The sequence below is a fragment of the Lactuca virosa genome, chromosome 9, assembly GCF_052849685.1.
Source record: "Lactuca virosa cultivar CGN04683 chromosome 9, Lactuca_virosa_CGN04683_v6, whole genome shotgun sequence".
Classification (NCBI taxonomy): Eukaryota; Viridiplantae; Streptophyta; class Magnoliopsida; order Asterales; family Asteraceae; genus Lactuca; species Lactuca virosa.
In genome coordinates this window covers 7322006-7344278 of record NC_136434.1, presented here as the reverse complement: position 1 = coordinate 7344278, position 22273 = coordinate 7322006, and the positions used below count along the sequence as shown (strand labels likewise).

The following is a 22273-nucleotide window of genomic DNA, read 5'->3' as shown; positions in this document are numbered from 1 at the left end:
ATTTTATTTATACTTTTAGTTTGCTTTTATCTATTAGTTATAATTTGGGTAAATATTTTTCATTATAAAATGACGATGACAAGAAAAAAATGATAAAATGTTTGTTTTGGCTTCATATGACCATTTAATTTATTTATTTTGAACACGTTAAACCATCTAACTTGAAATTTATTTGTCCAGTATCATTTTATTTCAAATTAGCAGGTTTCCGGTTAAAATGCGGATGTGTACATTGACTTCAGATAGTCAAAAGTTTCCATAGCCACGTGGATATATTCACGTGGACTTTCTTCCAAGTTTTGTGATGCCGGTGGTTGCGACGGTGATGGTTGTGGTGACAGGTGATGGAGGCGGTGGTGGTGGTTATGATGAGTGATGACGGTGGTGGCAGTGGTAGTGGTGGTGATGGTGATGGTGGTAGTAGTGGCAGTGGCGGTGTCGGGTGGCGGTTGAAGTTGATGGCGACAATGGTAATGGTGGTGACGGTGGCGTTGGTAGTAGGTAGTAATGGCTATGGCGATGGTGGTGGTGGTGGTGGCGGTAATGTGGTTGGTGGTGGTGGCGTTAGTGGGCGGTGGTTGGTGGCGGCGACGTTGGTTATAAAGAGTAATATGGTAATTTTGTATTTTCTATTGGATTTAATTCATTCTACTTTATGATGGAATGAGCTTTTCTCATATTGATGGAAAGGCTTTTCTATTTAAGAATCCAATTATTTGACAAAAGTTGAACCAAATATACAAAAATCGATGGAACTGGATTCTAATTTCTTCAAATTATAGTGAACAAAAAGGCCTCTAAGATTGATTTGCAAAAAATAGAAGAGGTACGGTAAATGTCAAATGGCGAGGTATGGTAAATGTCAAATGGCGCTGGTGTGAGGAAAAATAGTGTGTATTTGCCAAAATCTAATATTTATTAAAAAATAAAATTAAAAAAGAAATAAGTAAAACGAGTCACATCTTCTTCTCTGCAAATAACAAAAAATCACCGCGACCAGCATGGTGATTGCTGATAACTCCTATAACCGGAAACCGTTCTCACGTCATTCATGATTGTCAGAAGAAGGTAACCAAGCATGAATTTGTCTTTAAGGCTTGTTCCAATTCATTTTTTTAACTTTTGCATAACTTACGATTTTATCAGGGTTTAAGGCTTATAAATTTATGGGAAACTCTAATCAAATGCTTACCGATTTTTAACTTCAAAAAGGATCTAATTGTTCTTTTTATCATTCAATTATTTCAAGTTTGTTGAATTTATCCTGTTTCAATTGACTTGATAGTTGAAGGTGAAATGCTTCTTTTTTAAAAATTATTCTTAAAATTATTCTGTTGTTGGCATAGAACCAAATATAAACCTGATTTCAGTTCCCAAGCTTTGTAGCTAGATTGAGATCATATGAAGTTTTACTTGCTTTACATGCATACTCACATTTCTAATAAAAATTAGGATTTTTTTTTGCCAATTTAAGACGGGAAATCTCCAGAAAAGTCCTAAAATTTTACCCTAATTTATGAAAAAAGTCCCAAACTAAATTTTGTTTACGAAAAAGCATGAATTACCGGTAAAAATGGCGATCTGACCCATTTTTTCTGGTTTACCGGTTTTATTACTTACCTGTTTCACTAAAGTCCCATTATTTTACCCTAATTTGCGAATAAGTCCCAAAATAAAATTTACTGATGATTTGACCATTTTCTTTATGTAACATACATTTTACCGGTTTCATTGCTGACCCGGACGCCTAGTCATTAAATGAGATGATGAGATGGATATGTTGAGTTATATAATGTTATGTTTAACATAAAACTTGATATCCTGATGTATTGTATATCTTTTTGGAACATAAAATGCATCCAACGAAGACTCCAATAATTACATAAAATGTATGTTACATGAAGAAAAGGACAAAATGATCAGTAAATTTTATTTTGGGACTTATTCGCAAATTAGGGTAAAATAATGGGACTTTAGTGAAACATGTAAGTAATAAAACCGGTAAACCGGAAAAAAGGGGTCAAATCAAATCGCCATTTTTACCGTAATTCATACTTTTTCGTAAACAAATTTTAGTTTGTGACTTTTTCGTAAATTAAGGTAAAATTTTAGGACTTTTCTGGAGATTTCCTATTTAAGACAAAGAAAGTTATGCGATTGGGAAGAGTGTACATGTGCAGAATAAAGTATAACATGCCACATATGCCAAGAGTGTTCCTTCACTTTATAATCCCAATTTATACTTAGTTCACATAAGATCTTAGATTAATGTACATGTGCGCCCATTCTTGAATAAATGTTTCCCTTAACTTAGTTTTGAGACCAAAATTTAACAAGTTTTTATTCTTTATTTTTAAAATTTTCAACTTGCAAAGGATGATCTATTAATCATCTTAACAATAAATAACAATCTAGCCAAAATTAACATAATTGCCCACATGTGTTAACTAGAGACTGGAAATTGCCTCTTTGAGCTTCGATTCTTTCTGCTTCAACTCGATTCTTCCATATCTTGTTGATTTTTTCCAATTTATAAATGGTTCATCAGTTTCTACTTTGTAGGGCATCTCCGAAACACCTCAATCTCTCTCTCTCTCTCTCTCTCTCTCCCTCCTGATAGTTTGAATGAGAGAGAGCCTAAAGGCTCTCTAAGCCTCAGGGACAACCTTATTATGTATGAAATTAAGCTCTTGCTTAGCGCCCCCACTTCTAAGGGGCCTCACTTAACCCAAACCTCAATCATGGAATTGTGAATTGTCGATTAGGATTCTCCAATCTCCATTCGCACACATCAGCTGCAGAAACCAAACCATTCGGCATAAACGAGAAACAATTGTCCATTGAATGCGACTCAACGATTGTTCTTCACTTCTTCTTCTTTCTCTATCCTTTGAATCTGATTAACTGATTTTATTCTTCAGTCTTCATGCTCCTCAGAACCGCAAAAGCCATTACCAGTGATTTTATGATTCTCGATTCTTCTTCCTGGCTCTGAATTCTGATCAATTCTATTTCTTGATTGTTCAAAAATAAAAAAAAAGTGGTTACCTCCATTGGCGATTCTTCTTTCTGAAAGGCTGTCAAGTGTCAAGAACTCAACTGATTTGGTGATTTCTGGAATCCTGAAAGGTTGAATTCTGAAAAGTATGTTCTTATTCCGTTCCTATTCTTCTTCGGTTCTTCATCTGGTTATCTATGATTGTAAATTTGTGATATAATCTATTATCTATGATAAATTTTGTTATTTTGATGAAGTTAAATTTGTTTGATGTAGAAAACTAGAAATATGTTTTTTATTTTCTTCACAAAAGAAAGGAATAAATCTGTTTTTTGAACTTTGATGTAGAATAGTCTTTACTGATTCTTTTTTCTCGATTAGACTATCTATTCGGGTTAATATGGCTAATTTATTTTTAATATTGACAGTGTCAAGTTGAATTTTGGAATCAAGTTTCTTATTTGTTCGGTTGTCTGATTTTTTATTCCATTGTTCATTGATTAGAACAGATTACAGAATACCAGGTTGGAACGAATTCGAGTTTTAAGTTTTCCAGATTTGAGCTTTCCATTATCTCATGGGCGATATAATCCTAACTCATATCTTCTATACTTATAGTAGTTGTCTTGGTGATTGTTCATTGTTATTATTAATAAAATACTTAATAATCATGTCAAAGAAAAAATACGAATCATTGGCTTTAAAAAGGAAAAAGAAAATGCAACAAGAAGCTTTTATAGAATCACAAAAAGGATCATTTTAATTTTTTTTTAACTACAAACAAAAATGTTGATAATGAACAAAAACAAACTAATGTTGATAATGAACAAGAACAAACTAATGTTGATAATAATGATCATGAACAAACTAATATCGAAAATGATAATGAACAAACTAATATCGAAATTGATAACGAACAAATTAATAGTGAAAATGATAATGAACAAACTAATATTGATATTGATAACGAACAAACTAATCGTGAAAATGATTACAAACAAACTAATATTGAAAATGATAACGAACAAACTAATATTGATATTGATAACGAACAAATTAATATTGAAAATGATAACGAACAAACTAATATTAAAAAGGATAACGTGCCTTTGAACATATATGATCAAAGTAGATGGAATAATATTAGTATTAATTTAAGAGATTTAATCATAGAAAAAGGTCTTATTAAGATTTATGATTTTAAATTTCAAAAAGATTAACATTTAAGAAGCTTTAGTATATCTTTTTATATGCAAAAAATACCAAGTGGAGAAAAATACGAACATACATGGTTGATTTATTCCATAGATGTAGATAGAGTTTTTGTTTTTGTTGTAAATTATTTAATGTGAATACATCTACATGTTCATTAGCACATAAAGGTAATAATGACTGAAACAATATTTCTAGTACTAAAAAGACATGAAGCAAGTAATGGACACATTCTTAATATGAGGTCATTGATTGACTTACAAACTAGATTAATAAATAATAAAACAATTGACAAGCAAATCCAAGAACAAATAAATAAAGAAAAAAGACATTGGAAAAATGTGTTAATAAGAATCATTGTTGTAGTAAAAACTTTATGAAAAAAATAATTTAGCATTTCGTGGAACAAATAGAAAAATTTATGAATAAAATAATGGTAATTTTTTAACTATAATTGAAATGATTGCGAAATTTGATCTTATTATGCAAGAACATATTAGGCGAATTAATGACAAAGAAATTCATAATCATTATCTTGGACATAATATGCACAATGAACTTATTAGTTTATTAGAAGAAGAAGTTAAAAGTAAAATTATTAAAAAAGTAAAAGAAGCAAAATACTTTTCAATAATACTTGATTGTACTCTCGATACAAGTCATAAGGAACAAATGTTAATTATCTTATGATGTTAAGATCTTTCAACAACTCCTATAGAAGTTAAGGAGTACTTTCTAGAATTTTTAATTGTAGATAATACAACCGGTAAAGGTCTATATAATGCTATAATTGATGAAGTTAAAAATATAGGATTAGATATAAATGATGTTAGGGGTCAAAGTTATGACAATGGATCAAATATGAAAGGAAAACATCAATGTGTACAGAAACGATTGTTAGATATTAACCCTAGAGCATTCTACACTCTTTGTGGTTGTCATAGTTTAAATTTAGTAATTTGTGATATGGCTAATTCATATGATAAAACTAGTGAATTTTTTTGGAGTTATACAACGTATATATTCGATATTTGCTTCATCAACTCAAATGTGGAAAATATTACAAGATAATATATCAAACCTAACACTTAAATCATTATCACAAACTCGTTGAAAAAGTAGGGTAGAAAGTGTAAAAGCAATTAGATTTCAAGCACCACAATTAAGAAATGCACTTTTACAATTATCCAAAAATTAAAAGTGAGGCCAAATGTTTAGCTACATATGAACTTGAAAACTATGAATTTTTATTAGGAATGATTAGTTGGTATGATGTTTTGTTTGCTATTAGCACTGTTAGTAAAAGCTTGCAATCAAATGATATGTGTATCGATGATGATATAAATCAACTAAATGAACTTTTGTGTTTCTTTGAACAATATAGAGAAAATGGATTTGAAAAGCCTTTAGATTATGCAAAAGAATTGACTTTAGAAATGAAAGTAAAACCGGAATTTTCGTGAAAAACGTATCATTCAAAGAAATAAACGATATGATGAAAATGTTGCTAATGAAACTATTAAAACTCATCTTCCATTATTTAAAACTGATTACTTTTTATATATAATAGATAAAACTATTACTTCCTTTAAAAGTAGATTTGAGCAATTTAATGAGTTCAAAAATATTTTTGGTTTTCTATTTAGTATAAAAAAATTAAAATCATTTGATGAAAATACTTTAAAATAACATTATTTAAATCTTGAAAAATCATTAAAGCATGCTGATAGCTTAGATATTGATGGTTTAGATTTATTTCATGAACTAAAACTTTTAAGAAATATTGTACATTTAGAACGTGATACAATTATTAATAATTAAAAAGTTTAGTTCTTTTTCAAATGCATATGTTGCCTATAAGATTATGTTAACTATTCATGTAATCGTTGCCTCTGGGAATATAAGTTTTTCTAAATTACAGTTGTTAAAAAATTATTTAAAATCTACAATGTCATAAGAAAAGTTAAATGTATTAGCTATTTTGTCAATTGAAAAACATTTAGTAAAATGAGTTGATTATGAAAATTTTATTAAAGAATTTGTATCTAAAAAGGCTAGAAAAATTAACTTTATGTCTTAAATATATTCACAAAAAAACATATACATAATAAAATAAAAAATTTAACTTCATCATTTATAAACTTTTTAGTTTATTATTGCCAGTCCCAAGCCCGGATAAAAAAAGAGGGTTTATAGCGTTAACTATAGTAAATGTCAAAGGGCCCCAAATTTTTGGTTCGTTTAGAGCCCCAAATTAGTTGAACCGCCCTGCTAAGCTTAAGGCCTTTGAACATTGGCTAGGTCCATTTTCTATTTAGTCTTAGAGCATTAGGTATGGGCCCGTTGAGGTGGTGTTATAACACCTTATTAGGCATGCACAAACCAGTTTATTTTTCAAACCGAACCGATTCTTTAAACCGGTTCGGTTCACTCCCTAGCCAAGCAAAACCGGTTCAGCCTCAAACCGGTTCAGTTCAAACCGGTTCACTCAAAAAATTAGTCGAACCTATCTAAACCGGTTACACCGGTTATAAACCGGTTCGGTTCGGTTCCATACCGGTTCACACGATATAAACTGGTTCTAAACCGGTTTCAACGACTAAAATCTCGAACGGGTGTAAACCGGTGGTTCGGTTCTCAAACCGGTTCGGTTCACTGTGGACCGGTTCAGCGTAAACCGGTTTACCGGTTCTTTGACCGGTTCGGATCTTGAACCGGTTTTTTTGTGCATGCCTACACCTTATAACACCAAGGGAGAAATGATGTTCATGGTGTTATGACCATGTTATGAGGAGGTTAAGAGGAGAAAAATAGAGAGAGAAGAAATGTGCAGCCAATCAATGTCCCGTTTCAATATGTCATAACACCAACAAGATATGCCATAACACCAAGGGGAAAATGGTGTTCATGGTGTTATGACCATGTTATGAGACGTCACATCAGCAAAAATACCACTTCTCGTTTTCCCTATCATATGCTCTTAGGGGTGTTTGGGATTGCTTTTTAAACTAAAAATTCATTTTTTAGAAAAAATGTTTTTTGATTTATGTCTTTTTCCAAAAGAAAATTTTAAAATGCGTTTGTATGAACTTTTGAGGGTGTAAAGGGGAAAAAAGTCAAAAGTTACTAAAAATTTTATCTATAACTTTTTAAATACCTCATTTTTTTCTTATGAGAAGTTTAATCTAAAAGAACTTTTGAAGTTAGCCAAGAACTTTTTTAACTTTTTATTGAAAAAATCATTTGAAAAGAATGCCACACACCCTTTTAAAATTGGGTTTTAATATAGAAGATAGATAAACTCCAGCCCCATCACTTAAAAAGCCACACTTTGGTGCATAAATCTCAAAATTAACACGGCCGATGAAATACTTGATACATATATGAGTATGGAAACACGGGTGTTTTGTTATTCAATTACCAAATATACGAGTATGTGCTTCTTATTTGCATAAACATCGACGATACATTTTTGTGTGACAGAGGGCAGAATGAATTTTATATCGGGATTCAGTGAGCAGTTAGACTGCAACATGGCCTTGATTGTGGCAGGGGCTTGCAAGGTCAAGGAGTCCGAGCAGGCACATCACATGGTTTAGATATATAAGCTTTTGGAGTAGATATATGTGATAGCTTCACAAGAGAAATCGTCAAACACCATTTTGTTTCCATCTGTTTATTGGTTGATCAGTGTTCCATTACACCCAATAATTTGAGCGGGTGAGTAATTCCATGCTTCAACACCTAGAGAATTCAACATTCCAAGTGTCTAAACAAGTGAGGATGTACAGTTGTGTTGCTATCCCATAAATCTACTCCAAAAAGCTTGCGTATGTTTGACCAACATTCTTAACTCCAATTAAATCTGTCTCATCTTTTCAAGAGTAACTACAGAAGTCTCTCTGGAAAGATCGATCATGCTATGAGGCGTCAATCAGAATGGCAATGGATGAAGGTAATTCAAAATTCTCCTAAAAAATATTTCAGACAAAAATACCATCTGTATGTTTAATTTGGAAATGGTGCAGGTTTTCTGGACTTGACTTGTTCTTTCGAGAGGGTTTCTTCATGGAGTATGAGATATCTTGATTCCGCTCCGTAGTAACTTTCTTTTTATCTGTTATAGCAAAAACTTAATCAACCCAATTTTTGGTAGTGGGTCGAAATTGGCGTGTTCCTTGTCTATGTTGTGCAATTAAAATTATTGATGTTGGAGTATTTTATGATTCCCATACCTATGAAGTATGAAGTGAAGCTAATTCTGATTGCTAACAACTAAGCCCTACACGTTACTTCACCCTGGTGGTGTGCAGAGTGCAGTGCAGGATGTTCTCCATTGTAAGGTGTGTTGATTATATTTATATTTCTCACAAAAGATTCATCAAAAAAGAAACATTTTTGAAGAACCCTTGTCTAGGTGAAATGGATACAGAGAGGATTAGGATTTGCATATAGCTCCTCACTTCCTCTTCTTTTTCCTGCTGGATTTTTTCTTCTATTTGAAGCCTTTGATGCTGATTTCTTATACATGTTGCCACATCAGCAATTAAATTCAGATATCTCATGCGTAACATGTTACCCTTGTTCAATGGTTCATGTTGTTAGTCATCTTAGAGATGATAGATTGCCACCAGAATAGAAAGAATTTTGATGTTCTTTAACTCTCCACAGCAGGCCTGATGATCATCTCTTGATTCCAATTTCTATAAGCTTGGTTTCAAATCAAGTCAAGTATAGAGATCCTCTGTTTCACAAGCTATGAGGTCTCAACCAGAATGGCAATGGCTGAAGGCAATTCAAGATTCAACTCACATTTTTTTAAGACACCTACAGATAAAATACAACATGTATGTTTACTTTTGAAATTTATGCAGGTTTCTTGGACTTGCTCTTCTGAGAGGTTTCCTCACAATCTCTTGTTTCTGCTGTGCAACATCAACAACAACAATTTCTTCTCTTGGGCTAAAGAGATAATGACACCTGCCAAGGTTCTCTCTCTCTCTCTCTCTCTCTCTCTCTCTCTCTCTCTGTGTGTGTGTGTGTGTGTGTGTGTGTGCGTGCACATGTGGTTTGTGATCAACTGATTTCTTCTAGGAATACAAGATGATGACTTGTCTTCCATCATTATTAGGCGGTTTGTGATCATATGAACTTGTACTTGCTTTACATAGTCACATTTTAATACAAATTAGGATTTGTTTTTTGCCAAATTAAGGACAACAACTGATGAATGCAAAAGTTAGGAGTCTACAGGCTCACAAGGAAGTAGAGTATGTGACATATGACTAGGGGAGAATGATGTCACAAAGAGCAAGATAGAAAACAATAAAAAGATTGTTATTTGCTTTGAAAACTCTAGTATTTACATTTCGATTCTTCATACATACTTGTAGCCTTGTTTGATGGAATTTCAAGCAAGCTTTATTTCTGAAGGGCGTAACAACATTCGGTCACTACTTACACAAAAAAGTAACAAAATACAAAGTGGGACTCCATTAATAGTAATTTGCATAATGGAAATTTAAGGAAACTCAGTCATGCACCAAAATACCTTCTGTGCACCTAAGTTATGTGCTCACTAGAATTCCCACATCTTCCTCATAGTTTTTATTTATAAAATGGCAAATAGATAAAATCTTTTGCACTTTCACATATTTTAGTTTACGCACTTGGGGTAAAAGAGTTTATCAATTTCATATTTATACTCATAAAAATTTATCATTGGATAAAAATAATGTAATTGGAATGACTGTGAAAGTATAAGTACTCCATTGGCAACTCTTTTGGTTCGAGCATGTAATGGTAAAAAGTCATGAAAGTATAGTGATTTTTTGTTATTTATTTATTTTTGTATTAATTTTCTTGTAGCAACCACATTAAATTGTAATATAGTTATGAACATAACGACAAAAACGCTTTTGTTGAAATGTGGATTCGAGTAATCTGATATTGAACTGTAAACATAAATATATATATATATATATATATATATATATATATATATATATTTTCAATGAAACTGCTGGTGTAAAAATTAAAACTGCCTCATTCATTTGGATATGAAATACACTTTTAAATTAATGACAACCAACTATGATACATAAAATGTTCTACTTTTTTTCATGAGATCTTGAACAAAGTTTTATCTGAATTGATAGTAAATTTAAATTGGACTTTTTAGGAAGGAACGCGTAATAATTATGTTTGTCAGCTTGCGTGTGTTCACTAAATATCACGACTTTATAACTAATAAATGACATCCAACATAAAAATCGTTGCACATTTTATGAGAGTAAAGTCAGTATTTTTGCACAATTTATGAGAGTAAAGTTGTTAGTGTGTTATATAAGGTGCATATTAGTAGAAGAACAGAAGCAGCATTGTGGTGGTGGTGGTGAAGCTTTTTTGCTCTATCATTTGTATTCTTTTCTGCTTTTCTTTTTTCTAGCATCAAGAAAGATGGCTTCCTCAAGTAAATTTCAGGATTTCATATCTGTTTATGTGTTTGAATTAGCATCAATTTGTTGATAGAATTAATTAATTTATGTTTTTTCCTTGTAGGCAATGATCAGGTTGATCTGCATACTCAGCTATGGCATGAATGTGCTGGCCTCACTGTGAAAGTTCCCCGTGTAGGCGATAAGGTCTTCTACTTCCCTCAAGGCCACCTTCAGCAGGTTTGTTTATATGCAATGCACATTAATTGCTTCATTTAATTCGTATTTGACTAATTATAAACACATGTAGTTGGATTATTTTGAGTTAATTAATATGTAATCTTATAACTTCAGAGTGTTCCAACTCTTATATCCCAAACCAGATGGTGTAAAATGACATATTTAATTATTTATAACTAGTTTAAAATGTTATAATTACTTTTTTTTTTTGATTTTATGATTTATGAATCGGTTATAGGTTGAGGTGTATATGAAGCAGGAAGGCATGAGTGATATACCATCCTATGGGTTACCTTCAAAGATTCTTTGCAAGGTTGTCTGTGTTCAGTTAAAGGTAATGTCAAATGTTCATCTGTTGCAATATTTTTAGCCACTTTTCTTAATTTCCAGTTGTATTTTTCAGGCAGAAGTTGATACCGATGAAGTGTTTGCTCAGATTACTTTGATTCCAGACGTAAGGATATGTTATGATTTTTTATAATTTACTTTCTTATTTTTTCTTTAACCGGAAAAAAGGTAGGATCTGACTTTTAAGATTGAATGGACTAATTTTTTCAAATGATTTTATAGTTTGAAGAACCTAAAGGATCAACCTTTAGAAGTGTTCCTCAAAAGATTCCTGCAACTTCTTTCCGGAAGAAATTAACTCCTTCTGATGTAATCAAACAAGGGGGATGCAACCTACACAAGAAACATGTTGATCAAACCTTTCCACCTCTGGTATTTAATGTTGCTTTACTATAAAATTTTATAAATTTTGAAATATTTGTTGATATTTATTTATATGGTCAACATTGTCATCTTGTTGTTGTTGTTGTTGGAGGACATGAGTCAGGATGCACCATCTCAAGAACTATTTGCCAAAGATCTTCATGGGAAAATATGGAACTTTCACCACATCTGTCGTGGTAATTAATACCTTTTGATAAAATTTCATGAAAATCAAAAGCATTTTGTTGGATTAGAGTACTTCCATTTATAGTTGATCTCACAATTAATGAGCATTACCAGTAAAGTAGTATGATTTTGTTTACATTAAAACTTTTTTTTTTATTTGGATAATTTTCATTTACAGGTGTGCCAAAGCGACATATACTAACTACTGGTTGGGGTAAATTTGTGAGTGCAAAGAGGCTTGTGGTAGGAGACACCTGCATTTTCTTAAGGTTCTCTATCTAGTTCTATCCTACTTCCTTGTATTTGTATGTGTTGTATTTATAAAAATATAGTATAATTTTGCATTTTGTTGTGATAGAGGGCAAAACCGTCTTTATGTCGGGGTTCAGCGGGCAGTGAGACTGAATAAATTGTCAACAGATTTATCATGTGTTAATATGCAGCATGGCATATTACTCACAGCCCTTGAAGCAATCAACACAAGAACCGAATTCACAGTATATTACCATCCTCGGTAAGCTTCTCTTTCATCTCTTTGCCTGATTCAAACTGTTACTGAATCTTTGGATTTATTGCAGGATCAGTCCCTCAGGATTTATAGTTGCCTATAATGATTTCATGGAATCGCTTAAAGTTAACTTTTCACCGGAAACGAGGGTTGAGATGGTTTTAGATGAAGGAGGAGAGGAGCCGGAGTTTAACTTGAAAAAGTTGGTATTTTTTTTTTTTTTTTTTGCATAACTAAGAATTAATAAGATTTTATTATTAATTGAAGAGAATGGTGTTAGCAGGTTTTCTGGGATCATAATCGGAAAGGAAGATGTTGATCCTAGTAGGTGGCCTGAGTCTGAATGGCATTGCTTGAAGGTGATACCCACTTTTTTGGAGACACCAAAGGGTAAAATAGTAAATAATTTGAAAATGTTGCAGGTTTGCTGGCATGGGACGGCCTCTGGAGATGTTCCTCCTAAGAGGGTTTCCCCGTGGAGCATTCAGTCAGTTGTTTCTGTACCGCAACCGCAAAAGAGATCCATGATTGGTAAGTAAAGTAAGTTGTTGTTTTCAAATACCAATAAATAAACCCATTTTTGGTCGAAATGCATGACAAAATATTGGTGCAGGTTATAATAATAATAATAATAATAATAATGAGTTGGGAATGCAAGGTGAAGGAATCAGAATGAAGGAAGTGAGTATTCCGAAAGTCAACAACATTCCCAGGGAAGACGATGAGAGGAGTAAAAAATGCAGGGTTTTTGGAGTGGATATAGGGGGGCATAGGATTAGCAACACCCATCCTCCAGACTCATCAAATGCCGGAAACCAACAATCTAGTTACATAAAGGTAACTATTTATTCCAGCCAGTTACTGTTACTGTTACTGTGAATATGGTGTAAATAAATAAATAAATATTTAATTAATTAAGGTGTTGAAGCATGGAAGTTTTGTTGGAAGATGTGTGGAGGTATCACGTTTTAGTGGGTATGGAGGACTTATGTGGGAGCTTGACAGGATGTTTGGGTTTCAAGGAGGGTTGGTCAGCGGCACCAGCGGATGGATTGTCACATATAATAATAATAATGCAGCAGCAGCAGATGGAGATGGAGATGCCAACAAAAAGCTGCTTGGTGATGTCTCGTGGTCGTAAGTATTTTTTTCTTTTTCGTTAATGTTGAGTTTAGATGTATAAATTTATATGTGAAAAATGGGTGGGGTTTGATTTTAATGTGTATTATTGAAGATAATAATTAACCAATGGGTGAAAATGAAAATGAATGCAGGGAATTTAGAGGGGTGGTGCGGAAGATGTGTATCTGTCCAAAGGAAAAGGAAGAGGCTGCTACATGGAACAAAATCAGCGGGTAGCAAGACAAGCCACATGCCATGGACTGCTTCTCTTCTCTTCTCTTCTCCGGGTTTAGGTTTATTTTTGTGGGTGTCTGGTTTGTTGTTCATTTCATAAACAATGTAAGTTTATTTTCTTGGAATCCAAACAGATATGTTAGGGTGCAAAGCTCTTCATTGGATGGTGTCTTGGCTTAACTTTTGTGATATGGGTTTTTGGGTTTTGGCCTAGTGGTGAGGAGTGACACTCTCAAATGAGAGGTCATGGGTTCAAGTCTCATTAGGAGACATATGTGGTTTTAGGAGTAGGTTAGTTTGCCGGTTAAAAAAAAAGTGATTGTATAGGTTGAGAAAGCTCCCATGAGAGAGAGAGAGAGAGAGCCCCTTACATATTAAATTTTATTTTTCTTTTAAAAAAAAACCTCATAAATGGTCCATGGGGTAGTGAAATGACGATAATGCCCTTCACTTAATGGTAGAAAGCTGACGGAGTGAGGCATAAGGACCAAACATTGTATAGGTTGAGAAAGCTCCCATATAAGAGAGAGAGAGAGAGACTTCAATTCCGTATTTGTCATTTTCATTGGGATCCTACATGTGGTATCAGAGTTTAATCTTGAAGGTTTAATAACTTTTTCAAGATCAATGATCATTGATGACAATATTTTTGGTGTGTAATCGACTCGAAGATTTGAATTTTTGGTGGGTCTCTCCATTGGATCTTTTTGCTTTCAACTCTAAATTTGCTGATCCAGTTATCCTTTTAATTCAAAATCAATCAAAATTTCTCGTAATGGTGTTTTTTAAATTGTTTTTGATCATTTTGATTCCATTGGATTTTTTTGTTTGGCTTTTCATTCAAAATTTGTTGATCCAATTATCTTTTGATTTAGCACAATCTATTCATGTAATCCTTCAATCCAAAATAAGCCCAAAATCATTTAATTTTTTGATCGAGTCCAATTTATATTGATTGAGCCCAAACAATTTATTCATTTACTGTTCATCATATTCACATGGAAACCCAAATCTTTAATGTATTAATGTTCATCGATCATATTTTTTGAGCCAAATTGTTTGTATCTATTTCATGTATCCAAATTTTGTTTGGCCCTAATTCACATCTCGTTTGTATCATTTGTTTTATTATTGTTCATTCTCAATTCATATATCATTCATTGAAACTCAAAATCGATCGTGTTATATGTTCTTCAAACGCTCGAATATCATCAATCGAACAAACGACAATCTATCTGATTCGTTATTAGTCGTATTTTCTTCGTCTATTCACTGCTAATGATTCAATCGATTTATTATGAATTGAAGTTGGTGATGATTTGGTGACTAATGGATCCGAGGAAGAATACAGGAAGTGGTAATTTTGTTTTGGTACAGTTAGCATTGAAAGTTTCTGGATATTCATTTTTGGCGAATGATCATTTTTAATTGAAGACCGATGTGACCTTGAAGAAAAATTGTTTATGAAGTGATTTGAATTGCTTAGAAATCAACAACCCCAGAATAAAATTTGCTCGTATAGCATAAGGACCACTTTTATTGCACTATTATCCTTTCTTTCTCGATGAAGTGGTGGCATGGAGTAAATTTATAAAAAATCCCCTTATGATCTTGTAGGTGGATTTTGAGAAATCCTATGACTCTTTCTCGTAGGATTATCTCCTTGAGATGATGCAAATTATGGGTTTTGGGTCGTTTTGGTGTGGTTGGATTTTAGAGACGTTGAGGTCAGCTAGAGCTTTTGTTATGGTCAACGGATACCCTACAAATGAGTTTCAGATGCATAGAGATTTGAGACATGGAAATTCTGTCTCTTTTCCTCTTTATTTTGGTTATGGATGGTTTTCATATCGGTTTGGTTATGTCATAGTTGGTGAATGCTCTTAGGGGTTTATGTTTGTGGTTTGGAGATCTCACATTTATTATATGCAGATGATGTGGTACTTCTGGCGGAGTGGGATCCCGAGAATGCCAATATGATGGTTCATATTATGTGTTGCTTCTATCTTGATTCGGGTCTTAGAATCAATTTTCTTAAGCAAATTGATTGGAGCAGGAGTTCCTTTTTCTTTGGTTGAGGTTGTTGCAGATAGAATGGGATGTGTGGTAAATTCTCTTCTATTTATTCGTCTAGGTGTGCTCGTAGGTTAGAATATGGTGCAAGTTTCTGCTTGGTCCTCTATTATTGATCGTTTTCGGAGTAGATTGTCGGGGTGGAAGGAAAAATGCATGTATTTTGGTGGAAGGCTTACTTTGTTAAAATTAGTTTTTAGGAAGTCTTGGTAGTTATTCAATGTCTATTTTTCCTTTTCCGATTTTGGTTGTTTAGAGATGTTGAGAGCTAGATTTTTTGGGGTGCGGATCTAGATGAAAGGCGCATGCATTGGTTCAGATGAGATAGAGTGCTTGCCGGTAAGGGTGATTAAGGTGTGGGGAACCTATTTTCTTTTTAACAGGGTTATGTTTTTCCAGTGGCGTTGGCGTTTTTATCACTACCCATATCTGATGTGGGTTAGGGTGGTCCAAAGTATTAATGCTACAAATAGTGGGTGCCCCTCGCTTTATTCTAAGTAGTGCTTGGTCGGGCCCTTGGATTAGTATTATCCGTATGTTAAGTCATCTAAGGAATTGTGATATTGATCTTCATTCGTTTTGTCCGATTCAGGTGGGAGATGGGAGATACACTTTTTTCATGAAGGGCAGGATGTCATGAAGGGTAATTCACCCCTTTCGGTTAGGTTTCATCGGATTGTTGCCCTTGATTTGCATAGGCATGCTTCAATTAGGTATCGTCTTTTGATTGGTCTGGAGATTGAGTCCCTCATACGTAGTCCTGTGGGGGGCGGGGTGGAGCAGACTTAATGGCAGAGATTTTACTTTCTTATTATAGGATCTTCAGTTGGCTAATAGACTAGATAGACTTGGATTGTCGCTCGATGTGTCTGATTCTGATTCTTTTTCAGTCTCTTCTACCAGAGTCTTTTTAGATAGTGGGATGTTATTTATTGGAGGTATGGAGACTTGGTGGAATAATCGGGTTCCTATCAAAGTGAATATCTTTGTTTGGAGTTTGCGGTTATTTAGTATCCCAACTAGAGAGAGGTTATCGTATATGGGAATTAAGGTGGAGACGATTATGGGCTCAGTCTGTTCTCATTCAGTTGAGACGGTTGATCATCTTTTCATAAGTTGTTGTGAGCTCATTCAGTTATGGACACGTATTGCTATTTGGTGTGGGGGGGGGGGGTTACATCTTCCTGATCCAATCTCCATTCATTATTTGATTTCTTGGAAGGATTCAATCATGTTGACGGGCGGGAAAATGAAGGCTTTTAAGGTTGTGTTGTGGGCTTCATTTTGGTGTTTATGGAATCTTCGTAATTCCATTCTTTTTGGGACGATGTTACCTAGGAAATTTTTACTTTTTGATGACGTGATCGATAAGACATTTTTTTTCAATAGGTTTAGAAAAGTAAAGTTGGTTTGGGCTTCTTGACTCCATAATCCCGCTTTAGATCGTATTTTATTGTAATGGTCTTTTTCTAGCGTCTTGCTAGTTTTTTAATAAAATCTCTGCCGTTCCAAAAAAACATATTTAGGGTAAAAGCGTAAAAAATTTGTAAACTTAAGGGTTTTTTTAATTATAAATTTGATTTCATTCTAACCTGGAAACTTGTAATACTACTATTAAAAAAACTTAACAAACCTTGGGCATAAACAAATATGGAATCGTCACCGAGATAAAACCAACATAATTTATCAAACTAAAGACTTTCATGTTGAAAGCACTTGATTATCGCATTTTACTTTCATTGTTTTTGTAATTATAGCATTTAACTTTCAATTTCTGTCGATTATAAAAAATTTCCTTTCATTTTTTTGTTCAACTATAGCATTTAACTTTCATTTTAATGTCAGTTATAAGATATTACTTACAATTTTTATCAATCATAACATTCAACTTTCATAATTACGGAATTCTCAACAAGCAAAATGTCAATTAATTTTATGATATTAAAGTACAATTTAAAACTTATTTTTGAATCGAGCCCACATTTATGCAGGCCTATTAGCTAGTAAAAGATATATAGATATACAAACTGATAAAATGGTCAAGGGATAATGACTTGAAAGGGTAACAAACTTTCGACTTTGTTCACATTTAGTCACTAAACTTTTTTTCGTTATCTATTTGGCACTGAACTATTGAAACTGTTCACATTTTACCCTTATGACCGGTTGTTACCGGTCATAAGGGTAAAATGTGAACAGTTTCAATAGTTCAGTGACAAATAGATAATGAAAAAAAGTATAGTGACTAAATGTGAACAAAATCGAAAGTTCATTTCCCTCTAAAAAAGTTCAATGACTAAATGTGAACAAACTTCCTATTGTATTATGTTTTAGCAAATTATTTATTTTTGTTAAATTCTAGCAACATTTGTTGATGAAGAATTCTATGAGATAAAAAAACAAAACCCTGAAAATATATTAAAAAAAATGAAAAACCGAAACCGAAATAAAAAACCAATGGTTTGGCATTTTCCAAAATAAAAAATCAAAATTTCCAATATGATTTTGGTTTTATAAAAAAAATGAACCATTCTCACTGATGTGAATTATGACCATTGGTTTGGCATGCGGAATTAAAGAACACATAAAGCACACGGTGATTTGGGTGTTTAAGAGATGCATTCGATTATGAAAGGTGTTTACAAAAAAAGATCTAGATCTAAATCTACATAATTAACACACACTAACACTCTCAATGTTACATTTCTCAAACATACCTCTACATGTGGTATGAACTCACCTTATATAGAGGTGTTTACATGTCTCTCTCTCTCTCTCTCTCTCTATATATATATATATATATATATATATATATATATATATATATATATATATATATATATATATATATATATATATCATGTCACAAGGGGGAGTTTTGGATATAAAAATTCCGAATTGAGCGCTTTCTCATTCCCTTTTTGGTTTTATAATCATTTTTCGATTATACAAAGGGGGAGAGATTTAGATATGGAAATCCGAAAGTTGAATTTTTGTAAAACCAAAATCAGATTGGAAAATTGTGATTTTTTATTTTGGAAAATACCAAACCATTGGTTTTTTATTTCGGTTTTGGTTTTTCGTTTTTTTTAATATATTTTTTGGGGTTTTGTTTTTTTTTTCATAGATTTCTTCATCAACAAATGTTGCTACAGTTTAACAAAAATAAATAATTTGCTAAAGCATAATACAAGAGCAAGTTTGTTTACATTTAGTCATTGAAATTTTTTAGAGGGAAACGAACTTTCGATTTTGTTCACATTTAGTCACTAAACTTTTTTTTGTTATTTATTTGCCACTGAACTATTGAAACTGTTCACATTTTACCCTTATGACCGGTAATAACCGGTCATAAGGGTAAAATGTGAACATTTTCAATAGTTCAATGACAAATAGATAACGAAAAAAAATTTAGTGACTAAATGTGAACAAAGTCGAAAGTTCGTTATCCTTTCAAGTCATTATCCCAATAGTCAAATGACGCATACATCTATTGTTTTAGGCTCTTGAAGCTTTCATTATTTCTATACTAATTAAGAACAAGAATCAACATCAACAACTTTTTAGTTAAAAATAGTAGAGATACTTAACCCACTAAGCAAAGAGTATAGGCGGGGCCGCTTCAATGGCTGGACCGCTGGAGTAGAGAATATTTCAATACAAGTGGAAACTCCCAAGCATACTTTCTTAAGATTCCTAGAAAGAAAGACTTTTTTTTTTTTTTTGAAGCGAAGTGCTTGCCTGCATCCACTTGGTTAAAAATTAATAGTCATATGTACTTTATTAAGTACTTAAAGTTACACTTTCCAAATACCTTGCAAAAAAAAAAAAAAAAAAAAAAAAAAAGAAGAAGAAGAAGGAGTTGTTGCAATTATTGTATCACGTCTTTAAATTAAAATGATACACCAAGAGATAACTACACTATACTTTCTTGGCATGCCATCTTGGAAATGTTTATCAGTTTATGTGCCAAATTAAGTTATATTGATAGTGCAGGGGTGTATGTTGTAATTAGACCTAGATTAACACCCACAAAATAAAAGAGTAATGGCTGTGCTGTAACGAATTTTCCTGGCTGTCAACCATAATTAAACTGCCCAACAGCCCTGTGAGTCTTGTTTGAACTGATATAGGCATATAGCCGTACAGGCATCTAAAATTTCACCCTAACTTTTTTTGCTTATTGCTAATTTCACCCTCTCGGTAAGTTAGGCTCAAAGGAGTGGGGTACAGTTTGGCCACAGCCTTTGTTACGGTGGCAGGGAACACCGCCTCCTCTATGCAGTTTTAGGTGCGGTTTGACCGCACAACTGTAGAAATCGGTCGCATCTCTCTCTCTCTCTCTCTCTCTCTCTCTATATATATATATATATATATATATATATATATATATATATATATATATATATGAAAAAGTTCAATAGAGAACCATTATTAATCAAGGAACCAATGAACCAATCCAAACCGTCGGAATTTAAAACGATCAACGGCAAAAGGAAGGGTTGTAAATTTTTATAATGGAAGTACATGTACCGGATTATAACAAAACCCACTTCCTTTTTTTCATTAAAATTTTTTTTAGGCCAAGTTGTTTATCGAAAAAAAAAACCGAATATACCGTTGTTCACGATTTTTCGTCCTTTTTCCATAGAGATCCATGATGATATATAAAAAACGAACTTTTTTTTTTCGAAAAAAACCCACTTAATTTTCTTAGTTTTTTTCAATATTTAAGTTTATTTTTATAAAAAAAAAACTAATTATACCAAAAATATTAATTATTTGTACTCTATTAATAAACATCAACACCGACTAAAAAAAAAAAAACCTCGAACAGTACAGATTCACACTGTGAATCTAAACTGTAAATATTTCAATTTTTAACATTCACAATATGAAAAATCTCGAACAATTCAGATTCACATTGTGAATCTGAATTACTATTATACACACTGTGAATCTGAGAAGGTTCAAAAAAAAAAAAAAAAAAAACTCGATCAGTGTAGATTCACACTGTGAATCTAAACTGTAAATATTTCAAATTTTAACATTCAGAATGTGAAAAAGCTCCGATCAGTTCAGATTCACACTGTGAATCTGATTTCTTATTATGCACACTGTGAATCTAAGGAGGTTCATAATGTGAATCTGAATAGGTTTACAATATGAATCTGAACAGGTTCACAATGTGAATCTAAACTGAAATAAAGTTTTTTTTTTTTAACTTGAATATGAATCTATGTTTAAAAAGTACAAAAAATATGAATTTTGATATATTTATTAATTTTTTTTCTATAAAAAATAGACCTTAAAATGAAGTGAGTTTTTTTCGAAAAAAAAAGTTCGTTTTTTATATATCATCATGGATCTCTATGGAAAGAGAACGAAAAATCGTGAACAACGGTATATTCGGTTTTATTTTCGATAAAAAACATGGCCTAAAAAAAATTTTAAATGAAAAAAAGTGGTGGGTTTTTTTGTAAAGGGTGGATTTTTTGGTATAATCCGGTGTGTGTGCGTCCAATGTAAAAGTGTACATCTATTTCCTTGGCCGTTGATCGTTATGATTTCCAACGCTCACGATTGGTTCCTTGGTTACTTGGTTAATTATGGTTCTCTATTGAACCTCACCCTATATATATATATATATATATATATATATATATATATATATATATATATGGAGAGAGAGAGAGAGAGGTTAATGTGTTTCTTAAATTTATTGTGTGCTAGAATGCACCAATACGAATTTAGTAAAATTAAATAATTATTTAATTAAATAAAGATAGATATTAAATGATTTCCATAATTGTATGTATATTAAATGATATCCATAATTATAATTCTTTTTCTATGGAAACTAATTAAATTCGTCATTAATGTCAGCAATAACATTCTTTCAGAATGAATTCGCATCTACATTTTTATGTATGGGTTCGTTTTTTGTTTCAGGGCGCACTCACTTAAAATACAATAAAGTTGTATGAAATATGAAGAACGAGAGTGTATTCTATTAGAATACACTCTCATTCTGCTATTCTCTTTCTCCTCTCCTTTATTCAGTTCGACGGTTTGTCGTCGGGTATGCCGGCTGTGGCTGCCGCCGCCCGAGTGGTTGCCATTTTGTTGTATTCCGGCGACGTCAACCGCTTGAGAGGTGGTCGGACTATAATATCCCAAAATACGACCCAAAAATTTTTGTTTTAATGTTACAAAAAATCACATTATCGAATGTCATACATACTAAGAACCATAGAATGAGTAACTCAAAAGTCAAGTAACAGTGTCAAAACAAATACTGTATCAATCATATCAAAATATCTGAATAAAACTCCCAGGATAAAACTGAAGCTGTAGTGTGTGCCATGCCATCATCCCGAGCTCTTCCCCTTACTTGCGGAAGTACCTGAAACCAAAAACTGAAACTGTAATCACAAAGCTTAGTGAGTTTCCCCCAAACTACCACATACCATACAATGTCATATAAGCAAATACTGGGCCCCGCCCGGCATCGGACCGAAGTCTGGAACTAGCTTGGGCCCCGCCCACTAC

The 22273-nt window shown here is 32.7% G+C and overlaps 1 protein-coding gene across 5 annotated transcripts; it reads left to right on the top strand.

The window, feature by feature from the left end:
• Nucleotides 1-7532: 7532 nt before the first annotated feature.
• Nucleotides 7533-13807, top strand: LOC145141439 (auxin response factor 2A-like). Of its 5 annotated transcripts, none has more exons than XM_079074730.1 (17): nucleotides 7537-8165; nucleotides 8239-8553; nucleotides 8885-9001; nucleotides 9085-9198; nucleotides 10772-10887; nucleotides 11126-11221; nucleotides 11291-11341; nucleotides 11458-11607; nucleotides 11711-11795; nucleotides 11963-12053; nucleotides 12143-12298; nucleotides 12363-12494; nucleotides 12573-12651; nucleotides 12715-12823; nucleotides 12906-13129; nucleotides 13212-13429; nucleotides 13567-13807. In XM_079074730.1, the coding sequence occupies exons 6-17, from the start codon at nucleotides 11138-11140 to the stop codon at nucleotides 13649-13651; spliced, it is 1464 nt and encodes a 487-aa protein (XP_078930856.1). In that variant the 5' UTR covers nucleotides 7537-8165; nucleotides 8239-8553; nucleotides 8885-9001; nucleotides 9085-9198; nucleotides 10772-10887; nucleotides 11126-11137; the 3' UTR covers nucleotides 13652-13807. The 5 variants fall into 5 exon arrangements, 4 of the variants coding, with proteins under 4 accessions (XP_078930856.1, XP_078930855.1, XP_078930858.1 ...); XM_079074729.1 differs by having other exon boundaries at nucleotides 8882-9001; XR_013722662.1 differs by having other exon boundaries at nucleotides 7533-8165; nucleotides 8239-9001; nucleotides 13298-13429.
• The last annotated feature ends 8466 nt before the right edge of the window (nucleotides 13808-22273 follow it).